Source organism: Passer domesticus, chromosome 1, assembly GCF_036417665.1.
Source record: "Passer domesticus isolate bPasDom1 chromosome 1, bPasDom1.hap1, whole genome shotgun sequence".
Taxonomy (NCBI): Eukaryota; Metazoa; Chordata; class Aves; order Passeriformes; family Passeridae; genus Passer; species Passer domesticus.
In genome coordinates this window covers 101,533,579-101,557,340 of record NC_087474.1, presented here as the reverse complement: position 1 = coordinate 101,557,340, position 23,762 = coordinate 101,533,579, and the positions used below count along the sequence as shown (strand labels likewise).

The 23,762-nt window shown below is 38.3% G+C and overlaps 1 protein-coding gene across 5 annotated transcripts in view; it reads left to right on the top strand.

Moving 5' to 3' along the window:
- The window catches only part of CARMIL1 (capping protein regulator and myosin 1 linker 1), a 190,001-nt gene that overhangs the window by 93,770 nt on the left and 72,469 nt on the right, over positions 1-23,762 (top strand). For all 5 annotated transcript variants that reach the window (XM_064431730.1, XM_064431736.1, XM_064431731.1 and 2 more), the window contains 8 exons: positions 2,193-2,281; positions 7,279-7,373; positions 11,363-11,449; positions 15,091-15,194; positions 17,129-17,206; positions 17,322-17,398; positions 18,324-18,428; positions 23,224-23,293. In XM_064431730.1, coding sequence (XP_064287800.1) covers positions 2,193-2,281; positions 7,279-7,373; positions 11,363-11,449; positions 15,091-15,194; positions 17,129-17,206; positions 17,322-17,398; positions 18,324-18,428; positions 23,224-23,293 — 705 coding nt within the window. The remainder of the gene's footprint in view (positions 1-2,192; positions 2,282-7,278; positions 7,374-11,362; positions 11,450-15,090; positions 15,195-17,128; positions 17,207-17,321; positions 17,399-18,323; positions 18,429-23,223; positions 23,294-23,762) is intronic.

Below are 23,762 nucleotides of genomic sequence, written 5' to 3'. Positions count from 1 at the left end.
TTTTCCTTGCATAAAGCACTTTTTTTCTGTGTAGTTGTCATTGCATCTTGATGATTTTCTCTCCCAGTTTTCCAAAACACTGATGTGTGGCACCGGTATTTTTCCATATCAGTTTTCATTGCTAAAAACAAAAAGAGGGCACATCTAAACAAGTTGGACTACTGAAAAAGGGCCAAGAAAAGCAGTAATTCAGTAACAATTTAAACATATCAAAATATGTTGTTTCTCCTAAAGTTTATAGTTACAGGTGGAGTTCGTGGTTTGCCTGAGAAACTGCTTTCATGATTGCCTCCAGAAGCTTTTGCCTTTAAAAGTTAATATTAAATTTCCTCTTGTTTAAATTAATGCCATTTTATTGATCTGTAAAGCTCTCATTATATTCCTAAGCTATCATTTCCAATGAAAGTTCAGTAGGAATTTGTGTGATTCTTGGCAAAAGAGTAGACAAAACACTTCTTTCCTCTGGGAGCTCTCTCTCAAAGTTATGCATGGAATGAAGGTGATGGTATTTTTAGTGCTGTTGTAGTTTGCTGTTAAAATCAACATTGTTAAAAGGTACAATGCAATTAATCAGTTTCTGCTTCAGTGAAATTAGATAGTTTGCTTAGTGAGAAGACTGGCTGGTGTAGTTTTTTTAGAACTAAATCTGGCCCTGTTATCTGTCTGAGATATATTTATGTGAATATTTCAGGGTTTTTTCTTAGCAGCTTTCCTGTAGAAAACAAATAAACTTAGTCAGTCTAGAAGATGCATCAGTTACTTAAAAAAAACCCCAATCTCTTACCTTCCAGACATTCAGTTTTTAAGTCAAAAGTTAGGAAAATGTAGATTGTTGGACAGTAAATCCATGCCATAAGAACACTGCCTAGGGTCACTATGAGGTCAGACGTACCCGGAGGCCATCGAGTGCATTGTGTTTCACGAGTCCCACTCTGACATTGTGTTTAATACACAGCACCCACAGTGGTTTTACAGGCATGAAACTTCCCACTTGCAGTCACAGTACTGTAGAAAGATTGTGATAATATTCTGAAACATGGATGATAAAGAAAGTATTGGGAAGATGGCTGAGTAGACAGTCCTCACCAAAAATTGTCAACTTTTACTGTATAAAGGATTAATAAGGTGTTACATGTGTGACAGAGCAGATTTATTTTGTTTAGAGCAGATTTTTTTTTGGACATTCAATTAGTTTAAAGGTAAAAAAACCCAAACCCTGAAAAATATACAAACTAGAAAATGTCAGACAGTAATTAGAGACAAAGATATCCCAGATATGAATGTCACATTGTTGTCTTTAAAGGCAGGTAGCAGAATAGTTTCAGCACATCATGGTCATGACCGAAATTCAGCTTTGGATATCACATGAACGCTGGTTAGTGTGAGCTGTGGGGGGAAAAGGAAAAGTCAAATCCAGAAGCAAAATAAAAGTTTATAATAAAAGGTGATGAGGTACAGAGTTCATTACATGGCTTTTGAATGATTATAGTTTTATCTTTCTAGCTGAATGAGCAGAGCAAACAAACTCTTTTGTTGTCATGTTTTGTTCATGGCACTTGCAAATATCCATACAATTTCTAGAATTCAACCACAGTAAGAACATGAGATGGGATTTGCTTCTGCATAGGCTGGAAGAATTCATGCTCAAATATACTGGCCCTTAACCACTTGTCCTTGGGAGTATTTGGAGGACCTCTCTAGCTAGGGTACTTTTCTTCCTGAGGTTTTTTCGGGATTTTTTTTGTTAAAACTAAAACAACTATGCCTTCTGACCTATTTCTTTGTGTTTAGTTGTTATTGCTGGTCAGGCTTTATTCTCCTTTGCACTAGTTACCACTTTTTTCTGCAGGAGTAGCATGCATATGAATAAGATTTCTTTTAAAATTGAGTGAGAGTTTTTCCTGAACCACATGATTTATGTTGTTTTCACTGTCATCATAAAAATTCTGCCCCTTTTGGTTAGGCAGCCTGGTTCATTAGTGACTTGCTTTTAGTCTGCCTCCTGCTTCTCTTAAGTCTTTTCCAGAAGTCTTCTGTTCACTCTCCTGAATGTTTCTGGTATTCTTACTTCCTATTTATGTATAACAAGAAGAGGGCTGTGGCCTGGATCCCATTACAATGTACAGCTTAACTTGATAACTGTCTGTTCTGTGTTTGTGTTCTTTAACTCTGTTCTGTCTTTTCTGTGGCAGTCCACTGATCTCTGTGAGCAGATACTGCGAGTGGTGAGTAGGTCCAGTCGCTTGGAAGAGCTGGTGTTAGAGAATGCCGGGCTTAGAACGTAAGTAATTCCTTCACAATGTTGCTTTAGGTGCTGCTTACTCCCACTAAAAGGGATGTGTGGTGTATGTTAGCCAGAATAAGCATTAAAAAGCTGTGCTCAATGTCTGTCTAGTTCTGAGGAGCCTCTATTCACAAGCTTTTTATCAGGTTTTCCAGAGGGTCTGTATGTCCAGGAAATCCCTTTAAACTGGTGTTTTTAAAGATTCTGCCTGGAGAGTTGGGCTAAGTGGAGCAAAGTGATTGAAAGAGAGCATAAACCTTAAACTGGCTCTTACTGTTCCTCCACCAAATATGGGTCCAATAGAAGTATCAACACCTTTTTATCATTTAAAAACCAATGGTTTAGGTATTCTTAAAAAAAAGCATACTGTACCATCTTGCATAACACGTTTCATTTCCAAATGAGTTGATATTATCTTAATGTGAGTTGCTGTCTGCTCAAATATAACAGGACTTCTACATTAACAACTCTTTTGAAGAAAGTAGATCAGTAAGTTTAATGGCATGCCGTGGACTTAGAAAGAAGATACACTGAAATAAGCTGTACAATTAAATCCTTGCTTATGTTTTACACACAGTAAGATGTAGTTACTAGGTATTTGCTTTTTTCCCCCCTTCACAGGAAATAGAAGCAAAGTTCAAGCTACTTCCAGCTGTTCCAGTTTATACTTGTAGTGCTTGTTTTAGAATTAGGGTAGGTCCAAGACAACATAGACAAGATAAACTCTAGAGCTAATGATTTTTTTTTTTTAATTAAAAAAGCAGCGTAAAGGTGGGAGAAGCAGAACACTATGCAGAATTACAAATAAAGGGAAACGAGCACAGGGGAGATATTTGGTGTGCCTTACATTGTCTCCTCTTCAATTGTTGGAGTCTTTTTCTCCTTTTTAAAGTGCACTTTGCGTTGAAATGCCTGTAAAAGAAAATTGCCTACATGACACAAAAAATTTGAGGTTGAGTTTGGAATAATATGGGAACTTTCTGATCACTAGTGCACTGCCTTTAATAGCTGTCATTCAATCATAAGCCCCTGGTTTTAATCTCCTTTTTCTTCCAGTGTGTGCCATGAAATCTAGTGTTAATCATTAATATTAAAGGATATGTTGAATACCTTTGCACATTGCCTACTTTAATTTATCACAGTTGGATTAACTGCTTTCAGTTTTAATAGGACCTGACAGATAATCAACCTGTGACTTTGGTTTTCATGTCTCCATCTACATGCAGAGTGTTTGGCATTGTGCCTTGGTGTGTATCTGTTCTGATCAACACTGTCTGTTTTTGCCAAGGATGCATTTGTCAGTTTTGCCATTTTTCATATCTGTTTGCTAGGAGATCCTGTTGTTGCTGGCTATCTTCCTTCCCGTGGAAGGGGAGATACAGACCAGTCATTTTTAATGAGCTGTGATAGAATGCCAAACCAGGGTTAAGCAAGAGCTACCAAGAGTAAAGCTGTAAAAAATAACCTGAGCAGCTTCAAGAGCATATTTCTTCCTGCAGCAGAGTCAGTTTAAGATAACTCTGTTCTTTTCTATCTCCAGCCACTCATTTCTGTGATTTGGTTTGGGCCACAGCGTGATAAACACTTGTCATCCTCCCAAATGATGAAACAGCAAACTGCTGTGCAGTAGCAGTAATAAGGACCCAGAACCAGGGAATTGTGAACTTCCTGTTGAGAAAAACAGGATGTCAAATGAGAGCCGCTGTCTGATAAGATTTGTGCTTTCCAGTTTAGATGCTCTTGGAAATTTTGTCCCCATTGCTCTTTCTTTAACTATGCATAATGGATGCAGTTTAGATAGCATTGGAAGGCTTCAATGCATATAGCAATCACTAATGGTTTGGTAAATGTTTTAATTAACATACGTGATTTCCAGACTTCAGGGAGAGCAGAGTAATTCAGGCTGGCCCAAAAAAATGAGCTTGAAAGGAGTGTTAATTTCTGTGTTATTTTAGAGGAATGGGACAGTATGTGATAACCAAAGTACTGATTTCTGAGTGGGCAGCTCAGCCTGTTGATTAGGCTGGGCTTTGGTCTCCACCAGGCTTTGAAGCTTGGTCTGACAGGCACAGGCTGTGTGTGGCGGGAGCTGCCTTTGGCCTGCACTGTTGGGAGATGCTGTCCAAGGATAGCATATATAGAATATTAGGAAAAGGTTCTTCCTCCAGAGGGTGGTTGAGTGCTGAAACAGGCTCCCCAGGGCACTGGTCATGGCCCCAACCCTGCCAGAGCTCAGGGAGCATTTGGACAACAATTTCAAGCACATGGTGGGGTTGTTGGGGTGTCCTGTGCAGAGCCAGGAGTTGGACTTCATCCATGGGAGTCCCTTCCAACTCAGGATATTCTGTGATTTCCATGGAACTGCAGGACAGACTTCCCAATCTGCAAAGGCCTGTTTGCAGAACCTGGTGCAAGTGGTTTATTTGTTGCACTTCCATGCTGTCTGAAAGCTGGCAGGCAGACTGTCCTTGCCTCCTTTCACACTGTCCTGTGCAGCCCTGTTCCAAAGGGAGTGCCCAGCTGCCACATGGGGAGCAACAGAAGTGCCTGTTGCTGGCCTCTGAGGGCCTAGAGCACCTTTTTGACAATCATGTAGAGTCTTATCTTTCCCTTCTTGACAGGGTCTTAATGTCCTTAGACCTAACAGTGTTGCTTCCTTCCACACATCCTCTTCTTTTCTGTTTTGGGGATGTTCTAGACCGACCTCAAGGAATTGTTTTGTTTGTCTGAGACTGGTAGTATTCTTTCCCTTGATGAAATATCTTTAGTCTGTAATATGTACGGTTAAATTGAATTTTTCTGGGGCTTTACCTCCAAGTCTGAATAAGCTTGTTTCAGCCAGGCATGGCTGTGTAATGCATATAGAGCAAGCTTGATGCTTTATGGAAAGTTTCAGACTTACACTGCATGCTCTGTTCCTAAGTGTGCAGCCAAAGGAAGTAACAAATTTTATGACTTGAAACAAATAGTGAGCAAAGGAGGAGAAGAGATGTTCCCCCATGAGCAGAGCCCAGGTGCCTCTGTTTATGGCAGAGGCTGCACAGGAAGTGTGTGTTATTTGCTGTATTATTTTTTCCAAAATGAGTCTTGGAGCCCTGTGAGCCCAGTATAGATAATCCAGTGCTTTCTGGTGGAAGTTGCTTTGCTGTGCCTTTGCTGAGTAGTTCACGCACACTCTAGTTGTCCAAAACACTCTGGTAATCCTGCCTATATTGTTGGCAAAAGCTGAAGTAAACAAGCCTGGAGGTATAGGCAAAGTATTGTAATGACAAGAATCTGTTAGGGATAAAGGAAGAGGAGGAAACTCCTCAAGAGGAAAGGGTTTGTTGCTTTTTAATTCAAAACCTCATTTTTCTTGGCTGGACATAAGGAGCTTGATTCAGATGCCTAAGGGCAGGCATCTAGCACCATTTGAAATGCTGGAAGATTTCCAGAGTGTTGGCAAATGTCACTGAGGACCTACAGGAGATCTGTAGTCTTCTGCAACAGCAGCTGGTAACAAAGCAGGAGACCCTGGGGCCTGTCAGGTGGCAAGGTTTCAAGTCCAGAAGTTCTTTTTGTTGAGTGTTTGTATTCACATGCTGCTTGTATTTTAGGAAGAGAATATGTTTTTCCTAAAGGCAGCCCTTCATCATGCATCTGCAGTGCTGGAACCAGTTCTAGCCCCAGAAGGACATAGGGTTTCAAAGTAACTAAACTTCCCTGGAGCATCTCTGTACTCCAGTAAACTTTGCAACTTCAGATAACCAAAAGCTATTGAGGCTACTGCTGTTCAGCCCCAAACAAATTTGGGGCTTCTTTTCTGAATACTAGATGCTGCCTCCACTGTGGTTCTCAGCACAGAATTTGGTGGTAAGCAGGATCTGTTCCAAGGAAAGAGGGCCTACAGGAGGAGAAATAATGTACTTCAAGGCAGAGAGAGAAAAAAGGAAGTTCAAGACCTAGTTTTGCTTTCTATCTTGGTTTCTAACTTAGGTGAAGTAAGAACACTGAGGTTACAGCCTCACTTTATCAAAAGCCCACAGTAGGTCTAGTCCCTTATCACATCATAACTTCTCAGCTGGTACGAGAACAGGTTTGAGGATTTGTCTTACAGCTAATAAGACATCAGCCTTCTGACTTCATGCAAGGAATGTATCTCCACCCAAGTGTGACAGTGTGGTGTGCAACAAAACCCAAGCTAGCTTTCAGCTTAGTGCTGTGTGTGGTGGCAGTCCAGCTGCAGCAAAGCACTTTCAGGTGGGGCAGTGCTCCCTTGCCTCTAATGTGGCTTTGGAGCAGAGGTCATGCTACTGCATCTACCAGCCGTAGTTGGTTCAAGTTGCTTCAGAGCTCTCTGTGCTGCCTGGCCTGGCTGTTGTCAGCATTACAGAACTGATACTCTGCATCTCTTTTGGATCCATTGCTGGGACTGTGATCAGCCAGTCATGCCCTTTGATGCTTCTCACTGTAAAAAGAGGCAAAAGACCAGCTCATCAGTGTGCTGCTGCTCTTTGAGAGAGCTCTTCCTGCTGTTTTATTAGGTTAGAAATACTTCTGGATATGCTGCAAAGCCCATCTGTTTGAGTGACTATTGGCAGAAAGCTGCTGCAAGCGAGCAGGATGGCTTGTGAGTGAAGGAGGGGGTGGTGCACAAGTTGATGTCAATCTCCAAGTCCTGTGGCATGCAGAGAGGTGGAAGATGTAGTCAAGTTTTGAGTTATTCTGTGTAACTCCTGTTTTTATAGCTTCAGATCTCTGTCAAAAGCACTTTAGGCTTTGATTGTATACCCTTCAGTCTCTTAGGTCACATAATGAATAAATAACAAAGCAACTCCCCGTGAAAGATAGCAAATTAGCCAGATAAGCCTTGTTTAGAACCAGGAGGAATCAGTTAGTGCTCTGCACTAGCAAAGGCCACTTGTATCTAGTAATCCCTTGATGCTTTTAAGTCTTTGTTTGTGCTGTTAGCAGAGGAGATAACAAGATTCCTTCTCCCTCTTTTTTTGTTGCAGGGATTTTGCACAGAAACTAGCCAGTGCCCTGGCGCATAATCCCAACTCAGGACTCCATACAATCAACCTTGCTAGCAATCCACTCGAAGATAGAGGTACTGTAACATTTACATTTTTCCCTTTCTAGAAATATAATAGGAGGATTATTGCTGCTCCATTCAGCTTTACCTGAAGAATAGGTTATTGTTTTGTACATAATGCTACTGTAAATTTCTGTTGTTCCCAAATGACTGAGAATTGCCCTTCTTTTTGACTTATGCCTATCCATTGGTGTGTTGAGAAATATTTAAATGTCTTAAACTAACCCAGGATTTTAAAGAAAGATAGCACGCAGTGATTGTTTAGGACTAGATTGTAAAAGAATCCCTCTAGTTTTTAAGGGGTGTGCAATTTTCAAAGCAGTGTAATCAGCTGAAAGATGAAGCACAAGGCAGCTTTGCATCTTGGATTGCATTTTTCTGATGGTTTTATGTTTTTATTTCAGCTGTAATGCCATATTTCTTTTCAGTATGAAAATTGCCCCTATTTCTCAGCTCTGTGGTGGCCTTGCCCTGTTGTGAGGTCTTGGTGATGTTCAATAATACTGGCATAACTGGCATTCCTATGGAGCAAAATGCTGTTGACTCCACAAGATGGAAAATCAAGCTGAACAGCTCAGCTTTTCTCAGACTAGGCACCCCTAGGCATGATTTCAGTACATATCAAGTCATTCCTCTCCCTTGTCTACTCTTTTTTCACCCAAGAGGCATTTATTTTTAAAATAAGGTTACATTCTTTCAGTCTGGAGTTGACCCCTCAGCGCTGCCCATGTGAGATTTCCATTTGCTTCACTTAATGCATTTCAGGCACACAGTGTTCTGGGATCAGACTATCTTGTGCTCCTGTTGGGCCAGAAGAAAAATATGAATTTTACATAATGAACGTTTTCTTGTTTTATTTGATTTGTTTGGGGGAAATTTTCTGTTCTCTTTGCTGTCATGATTCAAAATAGAAAAGCTGTTCATTCTGATTACAATCTGATGGACTCAGAATGTTGTCAACACAGAATTTTGTAGGTGTCCCTTCTTTCTTGCTGGTTCAGTGAGGAGAAAAATAGCTGGGAAGGGTTTTTTTTTTCCTTTTTCCCCCTTCTATATCTGTATCACTTTTCTTTTGACTAGAAGCAAGTATGATAATGTTTATGTTTTTAACCTATTCTGAGTAGTTTTTTATTTGAAATTGTTCACATGAATTGCTTTAACTCTTCTGATTACTTCTTGCCTGCTGATTATTGCTTGTCCTCGTTAAGAATTCTCATCACATGAAAGCCAGTGCTTCGCTGAAGAACATTATTGTTACAATGTGCTGCAGGCCTTCTGCATTTTACAGAAATTTCTGTTGTAAGCTGGAAAAAGGCTGCTACATTGTTGATTCTGCTTTTGAAGAAGTGTATTTAGGTTGTGTTATTTGAAAGGTTGTTTTTTTTTTTCAAAGGAACTAATTTTTATCCTGGAAGCAAAACAATTGACCAAACATTGGGTACTCTACACTGAAGGAGATCTTTTTTCGTTTTTTAAACATATCCTTGGGGGTGCTTTCTTTGGAACAAACCTATAGATTCAAGCCATTCAGCAATATCCACACATAAAACAAAAGTGGAATGCAGAAACTACAACTTGGAGAAATTAGTAGGGTTTTTTCATTATCTCAGCCTCTCCTATCAAATATGCAATTAAGATTTGACCTTTTCATTAGAATGAGATAGGTTATAGAGTACTTAGACATTAATTATAATTGTAAAGTGCAAATAATGCAACTTGTCAGTTCAAGAAAATTCCCTGGGTGCAAGGTAGATTTGACTTTGGTAAACTGGAGCGGTAGGAAGGACTTCACAAATTAAAGTGGAGATTCATATAAACAGATGGAATTTGGAAAATACCTTTTGAAAAATCGTCTGCAAGAACTGGAACTACATTAGATTATTTTGCAGTTATTTGCAGAGTTTGTTTTCTGGAGAAGAACATATTGGACCCTGTATGAACACAAACATCACTAGGCTGTTACATATTGCTTAGTACCAATAACTGAAGGCATGATATTATTCCATATTAATGCAACTGTCTGTATTCCAACAGCATGGGAAGCGGTTTTAGTTTACCTAAAGCATAGGACTTGTCTTCAGTTCAAATACAGTGCAGTGTTTATATGCAGTGATTTTTTTACTGAAACCAGTCTCTTAATTTGTGTTTGGCTGTCCTTTATGGTGCTGTCAATATTTGTGAGACTAACACCTGGAAAGTTTGCTATCAATCTTGTCTTTAAAAATCTAGCCACACTGAAGTGATGGTGGTTTTGCTTTTGGCTCTACTAGGATCAGAATTTAACCTCATATTTTGTTAAAAATAATGCAAAACAAGCATACTGAAGCCTAGTAATACTATATTCAAAACTGTGTGCCTGGATCCACCTAACTCCATTTCTGCCATGTGAACTCTTATCTCTGTTATGCCATTAGCAAAAATGAGTGACCTAAAGGGTGTTCAAGGACCAGAGTAACCAGAAGCAGTTTTTCTTTTCTGCACTTGATTCCTGTATCTTATAAATATAGCTTAACCCCTATGCTAGTAAGATGTGAAAATTGTTCAGCTTGGCTAGAACGATAATTAGTCTGCTGATTGTTAGCTAAATACAAAGATGGAGAGGTAAAACTATGTGCTGTATGTCTTAGTAAAAATGCTTAACAGCAAAAATTACATTAGTGGTAGTGATTGTCCTTATAGAGCTAGGGAAGAAAATCCTGTTAGTATGACTTGACTCATTCTTGCTGAAAATTGGTGAAGGGATATGGTTACCATTATGCTTTACAATAAATTATTCCAAGGCCTCATGGGTCTAATGCTTTAGCAATATAAATAAACAAGTGTGTATTGTTTTGAGCTGCATGGGTGTTGCACTCAACGCTTTTGCAGAGAGCATTAAAAAGACCCTACCACAGTATCTGCAAGGTAGCTGGCTGCTTCATTATCAATAAGTAAGACAGAATAAAAAGAGAGTAAACATAGGTATGTGACCTACAGTTTCACAGACTGTTTCATGTCTGTGTATGTGGAAAGGGTATCAGCTTTTTAATTTACTATGTTTTCAAGCAAGTAAAAGGTTTTACCCTCTTTCTCTGTGCCCTTTTCTCTTGAAATGAATTGCTGTAGACAACTGTATTTCACACCTCAGGTTAAGCCTGGAGTTTTTATGTTGATTTATTCCGCTAATAAATATATCACAGCTTAGTTGCATTGTTATTTAGGATGTGCCCTCTTAATCAAATTTCAATCTTTTGCTTCAAATGGAGCATTAAATTTGCGGAGTGGGGAACTTGGACACACTGTGTAAAGGCTTTAATGAAAAGTGCCTTCTTATGGTTTTCTTCTTTTGTTGAATTTGTGCTGAGGTAGTCCAGTCTCAGCATCTTAATAGGTTTTTACTGTTTAGGATTGCAAGCAGTTGTGGCATTTCCAAGCTGGTGTCCTGGCTGGTAGCCTGCAGGCTGTTGTAAGGGAATTAAGTGGTCACTGTGACTTGGTATAGGTTTCAGGTTCTTAGGGTTTGCTTCAGAAAAAGAGGGTGATGTTAGCTAATGTGGGTGCCTTTCTTGCCTTGACAACCCTCCATTGTAAAAGAAAATATAAATAGTTTGAAGTTCTGTGTGAAACAGCATTGTTGAGTTTTAGTTCATGCTTAGATTTTTTAATTTAGTTTTTTTTCTGAAACATAAAACTTCCAGATTTTCCAAGTGCTGACTGCTTGGTGTGTGTAATAGCTTCACTTTTACTCCTTCCCAAAAGTATATGTGTATTATAAAGTTTTTAAACTAATTAAGGAAGATTACTGATGGTTAAAAACAGTTTCTTATCTGTTTAGTGATTGGCAAAGCAGGGATCTTGATTATATCAGTAAAAGGTTCATAAAATGACAGAGTCCACCTGCACAGTGAGTGCGGTTCCTCCTCAAGTGTCACTGGTGCAGTTTGCCCCTGGTGAGATTTGCTGGCAAAACCTGAGGTCACAGAGCTCACCTGAAAACATCTGTTTTGTCTTTGCTCCCCCAACAGGTGTGTCATCTTTGAGCATCCAGTTTGCCAAACTTCCAAAGGGACTGAAGCATTTAAATCTATCTAAAACCTCCTTGTCACCTAAAGGTAGGTTTTATAAATATGCCTCTTTTTCTCTTCTAAAACTTTAAGACTTACATACAGAAAATACTTTTTCTTAACAGACTATAAAATGATGAATTTTGTTAATTATTTACGTATATTTTCTCAGCAGTGCTGCTGCTTTTTTTTGCAGTCCTGGGTTGCTGAATCCTGGGCTGGGTTCTGAGTACCCTTCAGCACTTTGACAAACTCAGACTTGCTTCTGTAAGGGTTAAGTTTGAACCTGTATTGTAAAGGAAGACTGAAATTAGGATTGACAGGAAAGATATGTTTCATATGCACTTCAAAAAAATGTCTGAAGCAAAAATGTGTAGGGAAATTTCGAATGTTTTGTACATAGTTATTTTATGAAACCAAGCCTTGTGACAATAGTTGGTGAGTGACTTGCTCTGACTGAAGACTCCTTTTTTATAATTTACAAATTTCTGATTTGGTATTGCAATTGAAATGGTTGTATATTTTAAAAGCGATCACAGCAGTGAAACAGAAGCCAGAAGATTTCAGGATTTTTTGCAATTTTGTTTTACAAGTAATAGGAGCAATGACCTCTTATACAGATGGCACACAAACCCAGGGTCTCCTGTATAGCTAATGGATATTAAAAATAGAAAAACCACACTGACATGACTGCTGCTTTTTTGTAGATGTTGATGACCTGGAAAAGATGAACTGAGTTAACAGTATGAAGGACATCAGTAGATAACAGATAGAAACCATGTCCTTTTATCCTGTTTATAATTGCTCAGTGAACTGCATATTCTGTATTCTCCTTAGCTTCAAGGATTGACCTGGGGAAATATGGGTGGGGTAAAGGACTTTTTGTTATTATGAGTGCCTATGGCTCTTATTATGCTTAACTAAACAGTAAACCCTAGCATGAATTTATTCAATAATGTTTTACACTAAAAATACTTATATTAAACTCTGGGGTTGTTGTTTTCTACTGCTAACTCAATTTTTGGTGACGGTGAAGAATCTTGACTAATGTAACGTACTCTTGAAGTAAGATATTTGTGAATTTAATAGAAATTTATGCAGTTCTAGTATGTTCATTCATTCTCTATTTTTCTTCATGTAAGCTGAATTATTTCAGCAAGTGATTGTGAAGTTTGAGTCGAGAGAACATTCTAGCAACATTTCCTTCTTCATAAAGGATAAATGCCAGCTTGATGAAGTTCACCCACACATCTCTTGTCAGTGAAAGAATTCTGGGGTTATTAAAAGAATCTGAAGGATTTTAACATCCTTTTTAAAGATGATCTTTAAGCAAAAGCTGAAAATATTTTCCAGTATGTCTAATACTGATGACCTTCAGATTAACATGTTACCATTAATGTTGTCCCATGGAAGCTCCTCAGTATTTCTTAAAAATAGTATATGCCATGTCTTAAAATGGGAATTCTTACAACCCTCAGGACCTGAAGCAACTCAGGTTGCTGCAAAGCTGTCAGTTCCTCTCTAACCTAAGAAGACAGTAATGATTTGGTTTTAACTTGGGAAGCTATTTTTGAACTTGTAATACTTTCTGTGGAGAAAGTCTAAAAGAGACCCTGGATCTTGGATTCAGTAGACTCCAAAGTGCATGTATTTTTTCCTCCAACCTTTTTTTTTTCTTTTTTTTTTTAAATAAATTTAAGCTTTTCATAAATTCAGAACAAACCCTCACAGGTTTTATTATTTTAAAAGTACCTTATTTTAAAAGTACTTTCTCTTTGAGATAAGTTTCCAAGATTGACACGTGGAGTTCAGGTGGTAACTTCCCAGCTGATCTTTCTTCAAATATTGTATCTTGAAGTTCCTGAGAGCTATTAACAGTCTAAGCCTCCTGAGAGTGGTAAAAGAGCATAAAAGATTGTCTGCAAATGAAAGTGAGATTACTGTTAGAGTATAGCATGAGGTAGTGTGAAGTTCAAACATAAATTTATTGATTTGAAGATTATGGTTAAATGGAAAATTCTAGTATACTCATTCAAAGATAAAGCTTGCTTTTTTGAGTCCAAACGAGAGGCAAATTAGAAAAATCCCTCATTCACATTGTTTGCCTTCACTGATGTGGCTGATTTTGAGCAGTTGGCCCTTTTTAAGCATGAAACAAGCAGCAATATTATGAATTGTTTGATAGCTCCTCTTCTCCCTTGAACTCAGACACTGCTTCTGAATTCCTAGAATTGGTTCTTGGTTGTACATGCTGAATTGCTGGTAGTTTAACCCAGCTGGAACCCCAACTGATAACTAGGTACCATCAAGCAACCAGGACAAAATTGCATTTGTTCCTTCTTCTTGGTGTTGCTTGCAAACGTTGTTGAGAAGACTCACTAAAGTGGATCCAAAGCTGTAATATTTAAACAGAACTTTGAGATCTTTGAAAATTTCAAAAAGTATTAGTTTGCAGTTTACCTTTAGCAAGAGGGTGTAGATTCAACAACACCATCTCAAGCTAAAAGAAAAATGACACTAAGCAGAAATGATTTGAGACTTGACAAAAGTGTTGCTGTGCTTTAATACTCTCCAGTTTCAAAAGCCTCCTGAAGCCAGGAGCCATAGTACTGATATGGGAGACTTTCGTAATATTTGAAAGCCCAGAAAATTAAAGCTCTGATGTCGGTACTTTTGTCTTCAGTAGCTTGCTAGCTGTTTCTTCCACATCCTTCCTGGCAAATCAGTTTCATAAGTTTTTAAGTGAAGACTGAATGTGTTTCACCCATTGAATGCCCATCCAATTTCACTGACCAGCTCTGAGAAATCATTGAATGCTGTGTAGTAGATCACTTGCCTTGTGCATAGATTTGACCAGGCACTTAGAAAAAAACTGCTGCGTCAACTAAAGGACACAGTGACACTTATACATGTAAGAAACACATGCATGTAGTGCTTGAAAGGCAACAATAAATGGAGCAGTTGATGATAAGCTGCAGAGCCCTCAGATGAAAGTTAGATTTGAAGGAATCAGAAATAGCCATGTCCTAATTTGTATTTTGAAAAGCTGAAAAGTTTCAATGGAAGAAAGCCCTGATTGGTTTGTTCCCAATGTGAGCTTTTTAATTTTAATGTGAAAAATATGTGTTCTGATAAGCAACTGAGAATCTTTATGCATCTCTTGGTACTTTTAATTAACTATTTTTATGAAATAACAGGCAAATACATTAATTGAAATATTTTTAATTTCTAGGTCGTGCCAGTCGCTTTTGAAGTTCCAGCAATTATAATTGTTAATGTACTTGGTCTTCCACAGATGCTTACATCTACTTCCACAGATATTTTTATCTAAATATAATTGTTTGTAGGAAGACACTGTCTTAACATTATGGAATAAACTGTGTTTTTAAAATCTGTTTGAAAATGGATCTGGATACATCCTGGATCTGGGATGTATAACACACTGTGGCTGTGGCTCCATCAGGGAAGCTGAGAGAGCATGGTTGGGAGGTGGAACTGGGCATGCTGTGCCAGGGAAAGGTCTCATATCTTCCTGGTAATCTGTATTCCTCAGCTGCAGTACAGTGATGGCAATAGCAGGTCATTAAACATTTGTGCGTGTCTGTGTTCACTGAAATTGTGCACTTGCAGGCTCTGGGCCAGTTTTGTGTGGAGCTGGCTCAGCTGAGTTGTGACCTCTCTTTTGGCAGGGGTGAACAGCCTTTCCCAGTCACTGAGTGCCAACTCGCTGATCGCCAACACGCTCGTCTATCTCGACCTCTCAGGGAACGCGCTCCGCGGAGATGATCTCTCAGTAAGCGCTTTCCTCGCACCGCGGAGATAACGAATGCGTGTGTTAACTCACGGTTGAGAGAAAGACAAAATCCTTTCGGTTTAGGTCTTTTTTTGGACTTTACTTCTGTACAGTTTTAGTAGGCATAGAAAATAACAGTTTTATTTCTGCTCTTTGGTATAAAGTCAGAGAACTGCCCCACACAACTAAAAAAAAATCCACATAATTTTAGTTCATGCCTTTAGCCTTTGGCTTCTGCTGATACATGAGAAAAGTGCAAGGATACCACTTTTTTTCCAGTGGACTTACTATTTTCTTTGAGTTCTGTTTGAAAGTGACAAAATGCCATTAAAAAGCCCTCATCATATTTTTAATAATAAGAGCATTACAAATTTTTCCTCGGAAAGTTGGATGCAAATGATTTCTTTTTATTTGTAAATAATTAATTTCTGTTTTTCAATATTTTTGTTTCTATAAATAAATTTGTGCACCTCCTTGACATGTACTGTTGGAACCCATGATTCTTTGAAGAATGTAATTAGTTTTTAAACCCTTTTGTTCAATTTATCAGTTGCCATGAAGGTGGAGCTCTATTTCCTCCATAATGAAATCCACTTACTTTTCAATTTGTATATATTCACTTTTTGACTGTTACATTTGCATTTCTCTTTCACATCAAAAGTTATGTGCATGTAACTGTCAGGTTTTGAATTCTAAGTATTGAACATCTAGGAGATGCAAAACTACGGTCAACCAATCTCATAATTTAAAGTGCAGTCAGATATGACTTTATGGCTTTTTCACAAATCTTACTTGCAGGTTAATCAGCATATTCAGAGAACTAGCCTTTTCAGACATGAGGTGAAAGGATCAGTGGGACAACAGGGTTTTAAAGGTAGCAAATAAATAGTTAAATGTAAGTAAAGACACACAGTGCATTACTTTGAGAGAATAACATAGTAAATAATGTAAAAACAAAAGGTAAAATAAAATGTAATAAATAAATCTTTGGCAGGGAGTGTTTAAAAAAACCTAAGGTCTACCTAGAATATTTTAAGAAATAAATTTGGAAAGTGGGGCTTTTCTTAGCCTGTCAGAGGGATGGTTCAAAGGTAAAGATTATTAATACTGAGATGTCTTAATCTGTGGAATCAGTTTTCTAATAGGAGCAAGAAAATCCTGTTATTTATCAATTAAAATAAACCCTAGGAAAACACGGAAATTTTGAAAGTGAGTACTTCTCTTGCATTGTAGTTATAGGGGCTAAATGACCTAATTTTTGGGAAGATAGATCTATTTTAGAAATGTTATGTGTGCACTGTTTGGCTGGATTTCATGTGGAGTTGAGCTTTACACTTTTCTCTGAATTAGGTCACACTTTTATCTTTCTGTGTTGCTCTCTGAGAATAAAAAGAGCCCAAAATGAAACAGTGTATAGTAAGAAGTTTTACATACGCTAACATTTACATGAGATATTCTAGACAGTACTGAAGACATCAATGTTAAAATCTTGCTAAGGTTCTATATTCTCCCTTAAACCTTTAATGTGCAGCTGATATTAAGAACTTCAGGTGCAAATTAGTTACTTCCCTCATGGTTAAAGGGACTGGCTTTAACTTACAAACCAATTAGCCTTTCTGAAATGTAACGGCAATCTGAATGACACCACAAATCACTGTTTAATTATCATCTGCTGCAAAAGTTAAATGCAGTAACTCAAGACCTGTGCTTTGAGAGAAATGTTGGGGAAGTGTAGTCTGAGCTCCATTTTCCCACTATTAAAAAAAAAAAAAAAAAAAGAAAGCCTACAAAAGTAAAACAGATTGGATTGATTAGGTGAAGCTTCAGGTGATTTTATAGTAAAAGCTAAAAATGCAATGACAGGTAGTGATCCAGTAACAGTTGTCATAATATAGAAATTAACATCTGTAATTCTTTCTGTCAAATAATTATAGAGCCTGTACAATTTTTTGGCCCAGCCGAATGCCCTTGTTCACCTGGATTTGTCCAACACAGAGTGTGCACTAGATATGGTAAAGACCATTTTTGTTGCTATTTCAATACCAAGGAAACATTCCCCACCTTCTATCCCTAGGTACTCTTTTGGGTTAATGTAAAGTAAAATGGTTTGCCCTTATTTTGAACCAGGTGTGTGGAGCCCTCCTTCGTGGATGTCTTCAGCATCTAGCTGTCCTTAGCCTCTCAAGGACTCTGTTTTCTCACAGGTACAATTTAAATGTCATTACCCTCAACTCCTGCAGTATTTTGGTTTATAATTTTTTGCGCTTATGTAGCACCTTTCTTTTTAAGAATAAATCTAAGACTTTTTTTTTATAAAGCCTTAGCTTAGTGCTCAGTGAAGTAGGTACTACTTATTCTGAGCAAAATATTTTCTTTCCCTTTCTGCTCTTTCCTAAAGGTCTGTAAAGTAAGCTACCTTGTCTAATAAGTGTTTGTGTGATACTGATGCAGCAGAAAATCTGTATATATCTTATGTCTCTAAAGGGCAAAGCATCACACTTTGAAGTCTGGCTGACCTGAGTCCTCTTTATATATAATTTTTAAAGTTTGTATTTTTCATGATTTGATGATGGGTTCAAATGCTTATTTTCCTGTTTTGTCTTCTTCTGGGAGGAACTCCCTTTGAAAGTCTTTGACATTGAACATTTCCTTTTTAGAGTACTTGTATTGCAGGAAATATTAGGTTCCCTTTTCTTCAGATTGAAGCTTTGGGTCCTTATCAGAGATGGCACCTAATTGATGCCAGGGTATTCTAGCACTGAGTAATTATTTCTAGTGGTGAAAAAGCAATTTCAGGGTTTTGTTAATGTTCTGTTTGATCTTCTGCTTGTGAAATGTAAGTAAGTTCACTATTAACCAGATCTAAATGATCATTCTTTGTAGTTCACCAAACAGGAGGTAGATAGTAATGTCTTCTGTGTAGCAGTGCAGTTGTGAGGATTGTTTGTTGAATCAACATTTTGATGACATTATAATTCTGAGCTAATTGAGAGCCACTGATTACAGAATTGCCAAAGGTAGAGCAATTAAACTGTGAAAGATCATTAGATTTCTGATGGCTTGCATTCACTATTTATTGGAATGAGGAGTGTCTAAATGCTACTTCTTAATGAATTTGTTTACTTACAGAAAAGGAAAAGAAGTCCCTCCCTCCTTCAAACAGTTTTTCAGCAGCTCACTTGCTTTGATGCAGATTAACCTTTCAGGAACTAAACTCCCTCCTGAGCCTCTAAAGTAAGAATTTAATTTCATTTTCTCCTGTGCCTAGAACATAGTTTGCATTTTTGTTATATGAGTGCCTCATATTTAAAAGGAAGGGGAAAGAATTTTGCTTTCTTCTTTTTTTTCCCCATTGTACATTATTGATACTAGAAGAATGAGTTTTGTGATGGTCACACATTCATAAAATGTTCTTTCTATCTCACAGTTGAGGCTATTAATCATATTTTTTGCTCTGGGAATGTCACAGTTGTTTAGCTTCTGTCAGCGTTTTTTTGGGATGTATTTCTTTCTTTGTGGCTTATGAACAAAACTGCTTCACAGTAAAATGGGATTATAGGCTTGTGTGAGCACTGTTCCTTTGGGACTGCATTATTGCAACAGTCATAATGAAACAGAACCTGTTGCAGTGTTTGGGAGGAGAAACCTATTGCACAGAGCTATGTCCTCCTTTCAGGGGAGGAGACAATGGCAGCTGTTTCCAGGAGTCCTAAGTGAAATGAGTCTTTTTGTTGTATGTCACCCAACCTGTGACTAACAGGTTCTGCGGGCTGAAGGAAATTGTGAAGCACTGTCACCCTTCTTTTGATTTATCTGGATTTGAACTGTGTTGAAATTTTCAGACATGAAATAGAAAAGTTCCATGAAATTTAAAAGTGTTTTAAAGTCAAGATAGGCCTAGATAGATAGGCCTAGTCTAGATAGTCTATTCTGTAATTCTAGCAGAATGTTGGTGTTTATTTGGCTTAATTAAAGAAAGGGCTCTTTTCAAAGTGTCATCTTCCTAACTAATATGTGTTAAAATACAAATAACTTATCCATAGCAGACACCTAGACACATGTTCACTACCTATTTTGCAATCTTAATATGGATGTAGGTGCACAGATGTATCCTTGTATTGTTGGGAACCCGCCTTCTGAAGGGAAGGGGAATGGGGAGTATCTAATGGACAGGAGTTGATGGCAAAATTGGAGATGGGGGATACAAAGAAGAGTTAGTGAGATTGGGATGCAAAGCTTTTGATACACTCTGGGGGAAGCTAAGGGAGAGAAGAGTGACAAGTGCAACAGCAGAAAGCTTAGTGTACTTAGTTTTGGAGTATTTTTTGTTAAGGCAATTCAGTATTGAAGAGGGTGGTACAATATCACAGAATCAGAGAATGGGTCAGGTTGGGAGGGACCACTGTGGGTCATTTGGTCCAACCTCCCTGCTCAAGTAGGGTCATCCTACAGCACATGGATGCAGGATGCATCCAGATAGTTCTTTTTCCAATGGTGAAGACTCCACAAGATCTCTGGGCAGCCTGTTCCTGTGCATGGTCACCTGCACAGTAAAGAAGTTCCTCATGTTGAGGTGGAACTTTCTGTCCCTCATTTCTCGCCTGTGGCCTCTTTTTGTTTGGCACCTTTGAGAAGAGCCTGATGGTTAAGTCAGATGCAGTGGATTGAAGTACATATTCAGCTGCAGGAGCCATTTAGCTCTGATCTTTCACTTTGTTCCATGTGATGCTCTTGGTTGTTGTTGTGCTTGCTCAGATTTTGCCAGTGTTAGGAAGGTGTGGTACAGATGTGTTTTCAAACAGAAGGTGATTTTTTGAAACACAGTTGATTCTGATTAATTTTTTTCCCTTCTGACCTATGGTGGAGGGCAGCAGGGAAGAAAAAAAAAGGATGGATGTAACTACTAGAGAAGACAGTATTGGTTTGACAGAAAAAAGAGAATAGTGTGGGACATTGAATATATCCCCAGAGATTAGAAAAGATGAGAAGCACCAAATTTTAAGGTTCATTAAGGTTCTCTTCCTGTCATGTTGAGTATCTCTTATGGTATGAGGAATTTGAGCAGGTGAATGCTGCACAGTTGCCTGTGCTCATGAAAGATATTATTATATTAATTTATCCCAAAAACTTGGGACCCTTTCCCTGCCAGCTGGGCAGCAAATGTTATCTTTGTAATTCTTTTCAGTTAAAATATGCATTAGCGAAAAGCTGCTTCTGGTAATGTTTAAGATAATCTGGCTCAATTTGACTGAATTGGTTTGGAAGGAGTTATTTGCCTGACTAGTGTTGGTGGAAGTGAAGAGGCAGTGATGGGGGAGCATAGGATGAGCTGAGAGCAGAAAGCTTCGGGGAGGGGCATCTTTGCAAAGTCCAGCTGGATGTGAATGGTCTCAGAGTGTCCATGCCGCTCTCAGCTGTCTGGTGTATTGGCCTGGACTGCTTTTGTTCTGGTGACAGCATTCACCTCTGCCTAGGAGATAGGACAGAAGCTGTTAGTGCTTTTTGGTAATTTCTGTGATGCGCTTTTTCTCTGACCTAAATTTTTCATTCCGTTTGAGCTGTGTATGTCACAACACTACAAAGGCCTCTGATCTGCAGGACACCTTGCCTTACCTCTCAAACCCTACATGGCTTGACTAATCCGCTTCAAAAATGTCCTGTGGAAGTTAATCTGATGTTAAAAGGACTGAGGATGTGTATTGTGGGACGGCTGCTTAGCCTTTTGTCCTTAACTGCAAGAATTACAAACCTTCTCAGAAACCATCAAGATCACAGTGTTGGTTAAACACAAGAAGATAGAAATGCTTTTTTTCAGGCAGTAAATTGTCATTGCCAAGACTGCAAGAATACATGAAAGATGGCTCCAGGAAGAAAAAATTTAAAAACTGTGGTGTATCATAGTAGTGCTTTCCTGGCATCATTCATCAGCATATGCCAAAAAGCTTTTTGAGCTGGAGCTGTCCAGTGACAAAAGAGAAGTTCCTGGTTTGTGTCCATGAACCAGGGGTCATCAAGTTGAATGTGTGATTCAAGATCAATCCTGCCTAGAGAAAAAAGAGATAGATAAAATGCAGATATTTGACATCCTGAGTTCCAAATTCCCCTAATTAATTGTTATTTGAATTCTTTATAGGCTTCCTTTAGCTCTACTGTTATGTTTAATTGCATGTGCTAACTCAGTGAGTTTAAAGATATTGGTTAATCAGTGCAGTCTGTGAAGGACATGAACTTGCTTGAACAGCGTAAATCAAGACTTTCAGAAAGTAGGTTTGCTGATAAAGCTGTACTATGAGGATGCCATGTGGTGGGTGGAGAGAAAGGGTTTACCTTGTACATAGGTAATACAGTTGATGTTCCATTTGCAGTTCACTCTTTTTTTCACCATTTTTTAACACAGGCAGTTTGTACTCTTGTCCTTGTTGAAGTGTAAGTTGGCATTTTTGTTGAATTTTACAGACATTGCCAAAAACTGTATTTTGATATGTCAGTGCTGCAACAAGACAAGTTTCTGATATGCTTCTCATGCAAATGCTAATTGCAAGGCCAATTCTTGCATTCTGCATCATGCACAGTTGATAAGACCTCTCCATGTGTTGCCATGTGTGATTTAAACATAGTGGCCAAGTGTAAGTATAAGATGTCTGGCTTCAGGCCCTTTGAAGGCTGCTGATTTTTTCATGACAAAGAATTGAGAAACAAGGGGATTTTCTTAGGGTGAATTTATATGAAAGAGGTTAGGGAAAAAAAACCCTTTTTTTTTCTTCCTGTGAAAAGTGTACAACTGAAGAAGCACCATGTGTCTTTTTTTAATCGGTGCTTCTTTTATGCTTGCACTGTATTTTTTTATTTCCTGGAAATGTTTAGGAAGCTCTTTGCAAACTTATAATCAGCCAGACTGACAGAATAAAAAACATGTCTGGGTAAGAAAGACAAACAAGACCTTCTAAAAATTTGTGAAAACTGTTGCAGAACTTTCACTTTCCCCCCACCCCCTTGTTCCCCGTCATGTATTAATAGCTTAAGTAAATAAGGTCTGATTATACCTGCAGGACAGAAGATATAAATAGGTTTAAATGAAAAACCTGCCCAAGGCACACACATTTCAAGTGTCGCTTTGACACACTACTTTCATAGCAAGTGTGTAGACAAATGGCTCATCAGAAGGGGTTGGTTTTTATCTCCATGCATCAATCACTTGGTTAGCTGCTTTTGGCTGAAATGAAGTTGGAGAAGTAAGTCCTTCTGTTTCTCTGTTAAATTATTAATTCAAAGCTGCCTCTATTCTGAAGATATTAGAAGGTATACACAGATTTTGTTTGTTCCTTCTCTATTACACATACTGTTGTGCTTTCTGATTTGACAGTATTAATATAAGTGTGATATTAACACTAACTTTTAGATGTGGAAACAAACTTCTGTGAGACTTGTAAAGTGGCTTTATGAAAATCATAATCAGTCATTGCTTCACATGTCTGCCAATGTGCCTAAAGGCAGAGGATACCATTGCATAGGGGTATCATTTTGAAATCTGTAAATACTTGTTGGGTTGTGGACATGGAGAATTTTGTAATACTGGAACATGCTCCAGCCTTTGAGTGTTACAGGCATTGTGCCTGTATGGCTGTATGGCATCTTGCGTATTTTAAAAACTTTATTTTTTCCTAGATTTTTGGAAAATCTGAGAGTTTGTATGGTTGTATGACAGAACACTCCAGTTACAACCATTTGGTGCTCTTTGAAAGCAAATGTTAAAGAAAATTAATCTCTGATGAACGTTATCAAATGTTGATGGTGTATTAGCTTTAGAGTTTCTTCATTAGCCTTGCATCCCTGCAGTTTTTGAAGCTCCTGCAGTGTTCTGAGTGTGGCAGGCTTGTGCTGCCATTATCATTTAAGAAATAACTGCTCAGCTGCTGTAATTTTGAAATGAATCTTTGCATTATAGATGTATTAACCTGTGATCACTTAGATGATGATGTAAACCTGCCCTTTATATTTTTAAAACAGTTCTAAAATTGATCTTTTTCAGAGCGCTTTTATTAGGCCTGGCTTGCAATCACAATCTGAAGGAGGTGTCTTTAGACCTCAGTAGCTGTGAGGTAAGGAATATTTATCAGGATGTGTTCAAAATATGCAATGACGAGGTTTTAGAGTTCCTGTGAAATCCACTGGGCAAGATACTCTTTCTCTGTAGTCAAAAGTTGTGGGAAAGGTGAGAAGCGGAGAACTCAGAGAAGCAGTTATGGTAAAAGTTAGGATGTGTGTTACAGCATCCAAAATAACAAGCACAGAGGTTCAAAGCACCTGATTAGCAAAAGCCTCCTTGCAGTGCAGCTGTACTACACACTGAGCCAGCCTATTGGATGCTTGGCAGCTTCTGCTCTCTGGTGATGTGATTAGCAGCAGGATTTTCCAAGGTGCCCAAATTTGAATGGCTCAAAGGAAGCTGCATGCCCTGAAGGCATATCTGTTCGATTGTCTTCCTCTTCTGCAGGTTTGCGTTTTAACCTTGGGAGAAATTCCATTTTCCTAATCAGTTAATCAATTCAAGCCAATAAGGAACATGGT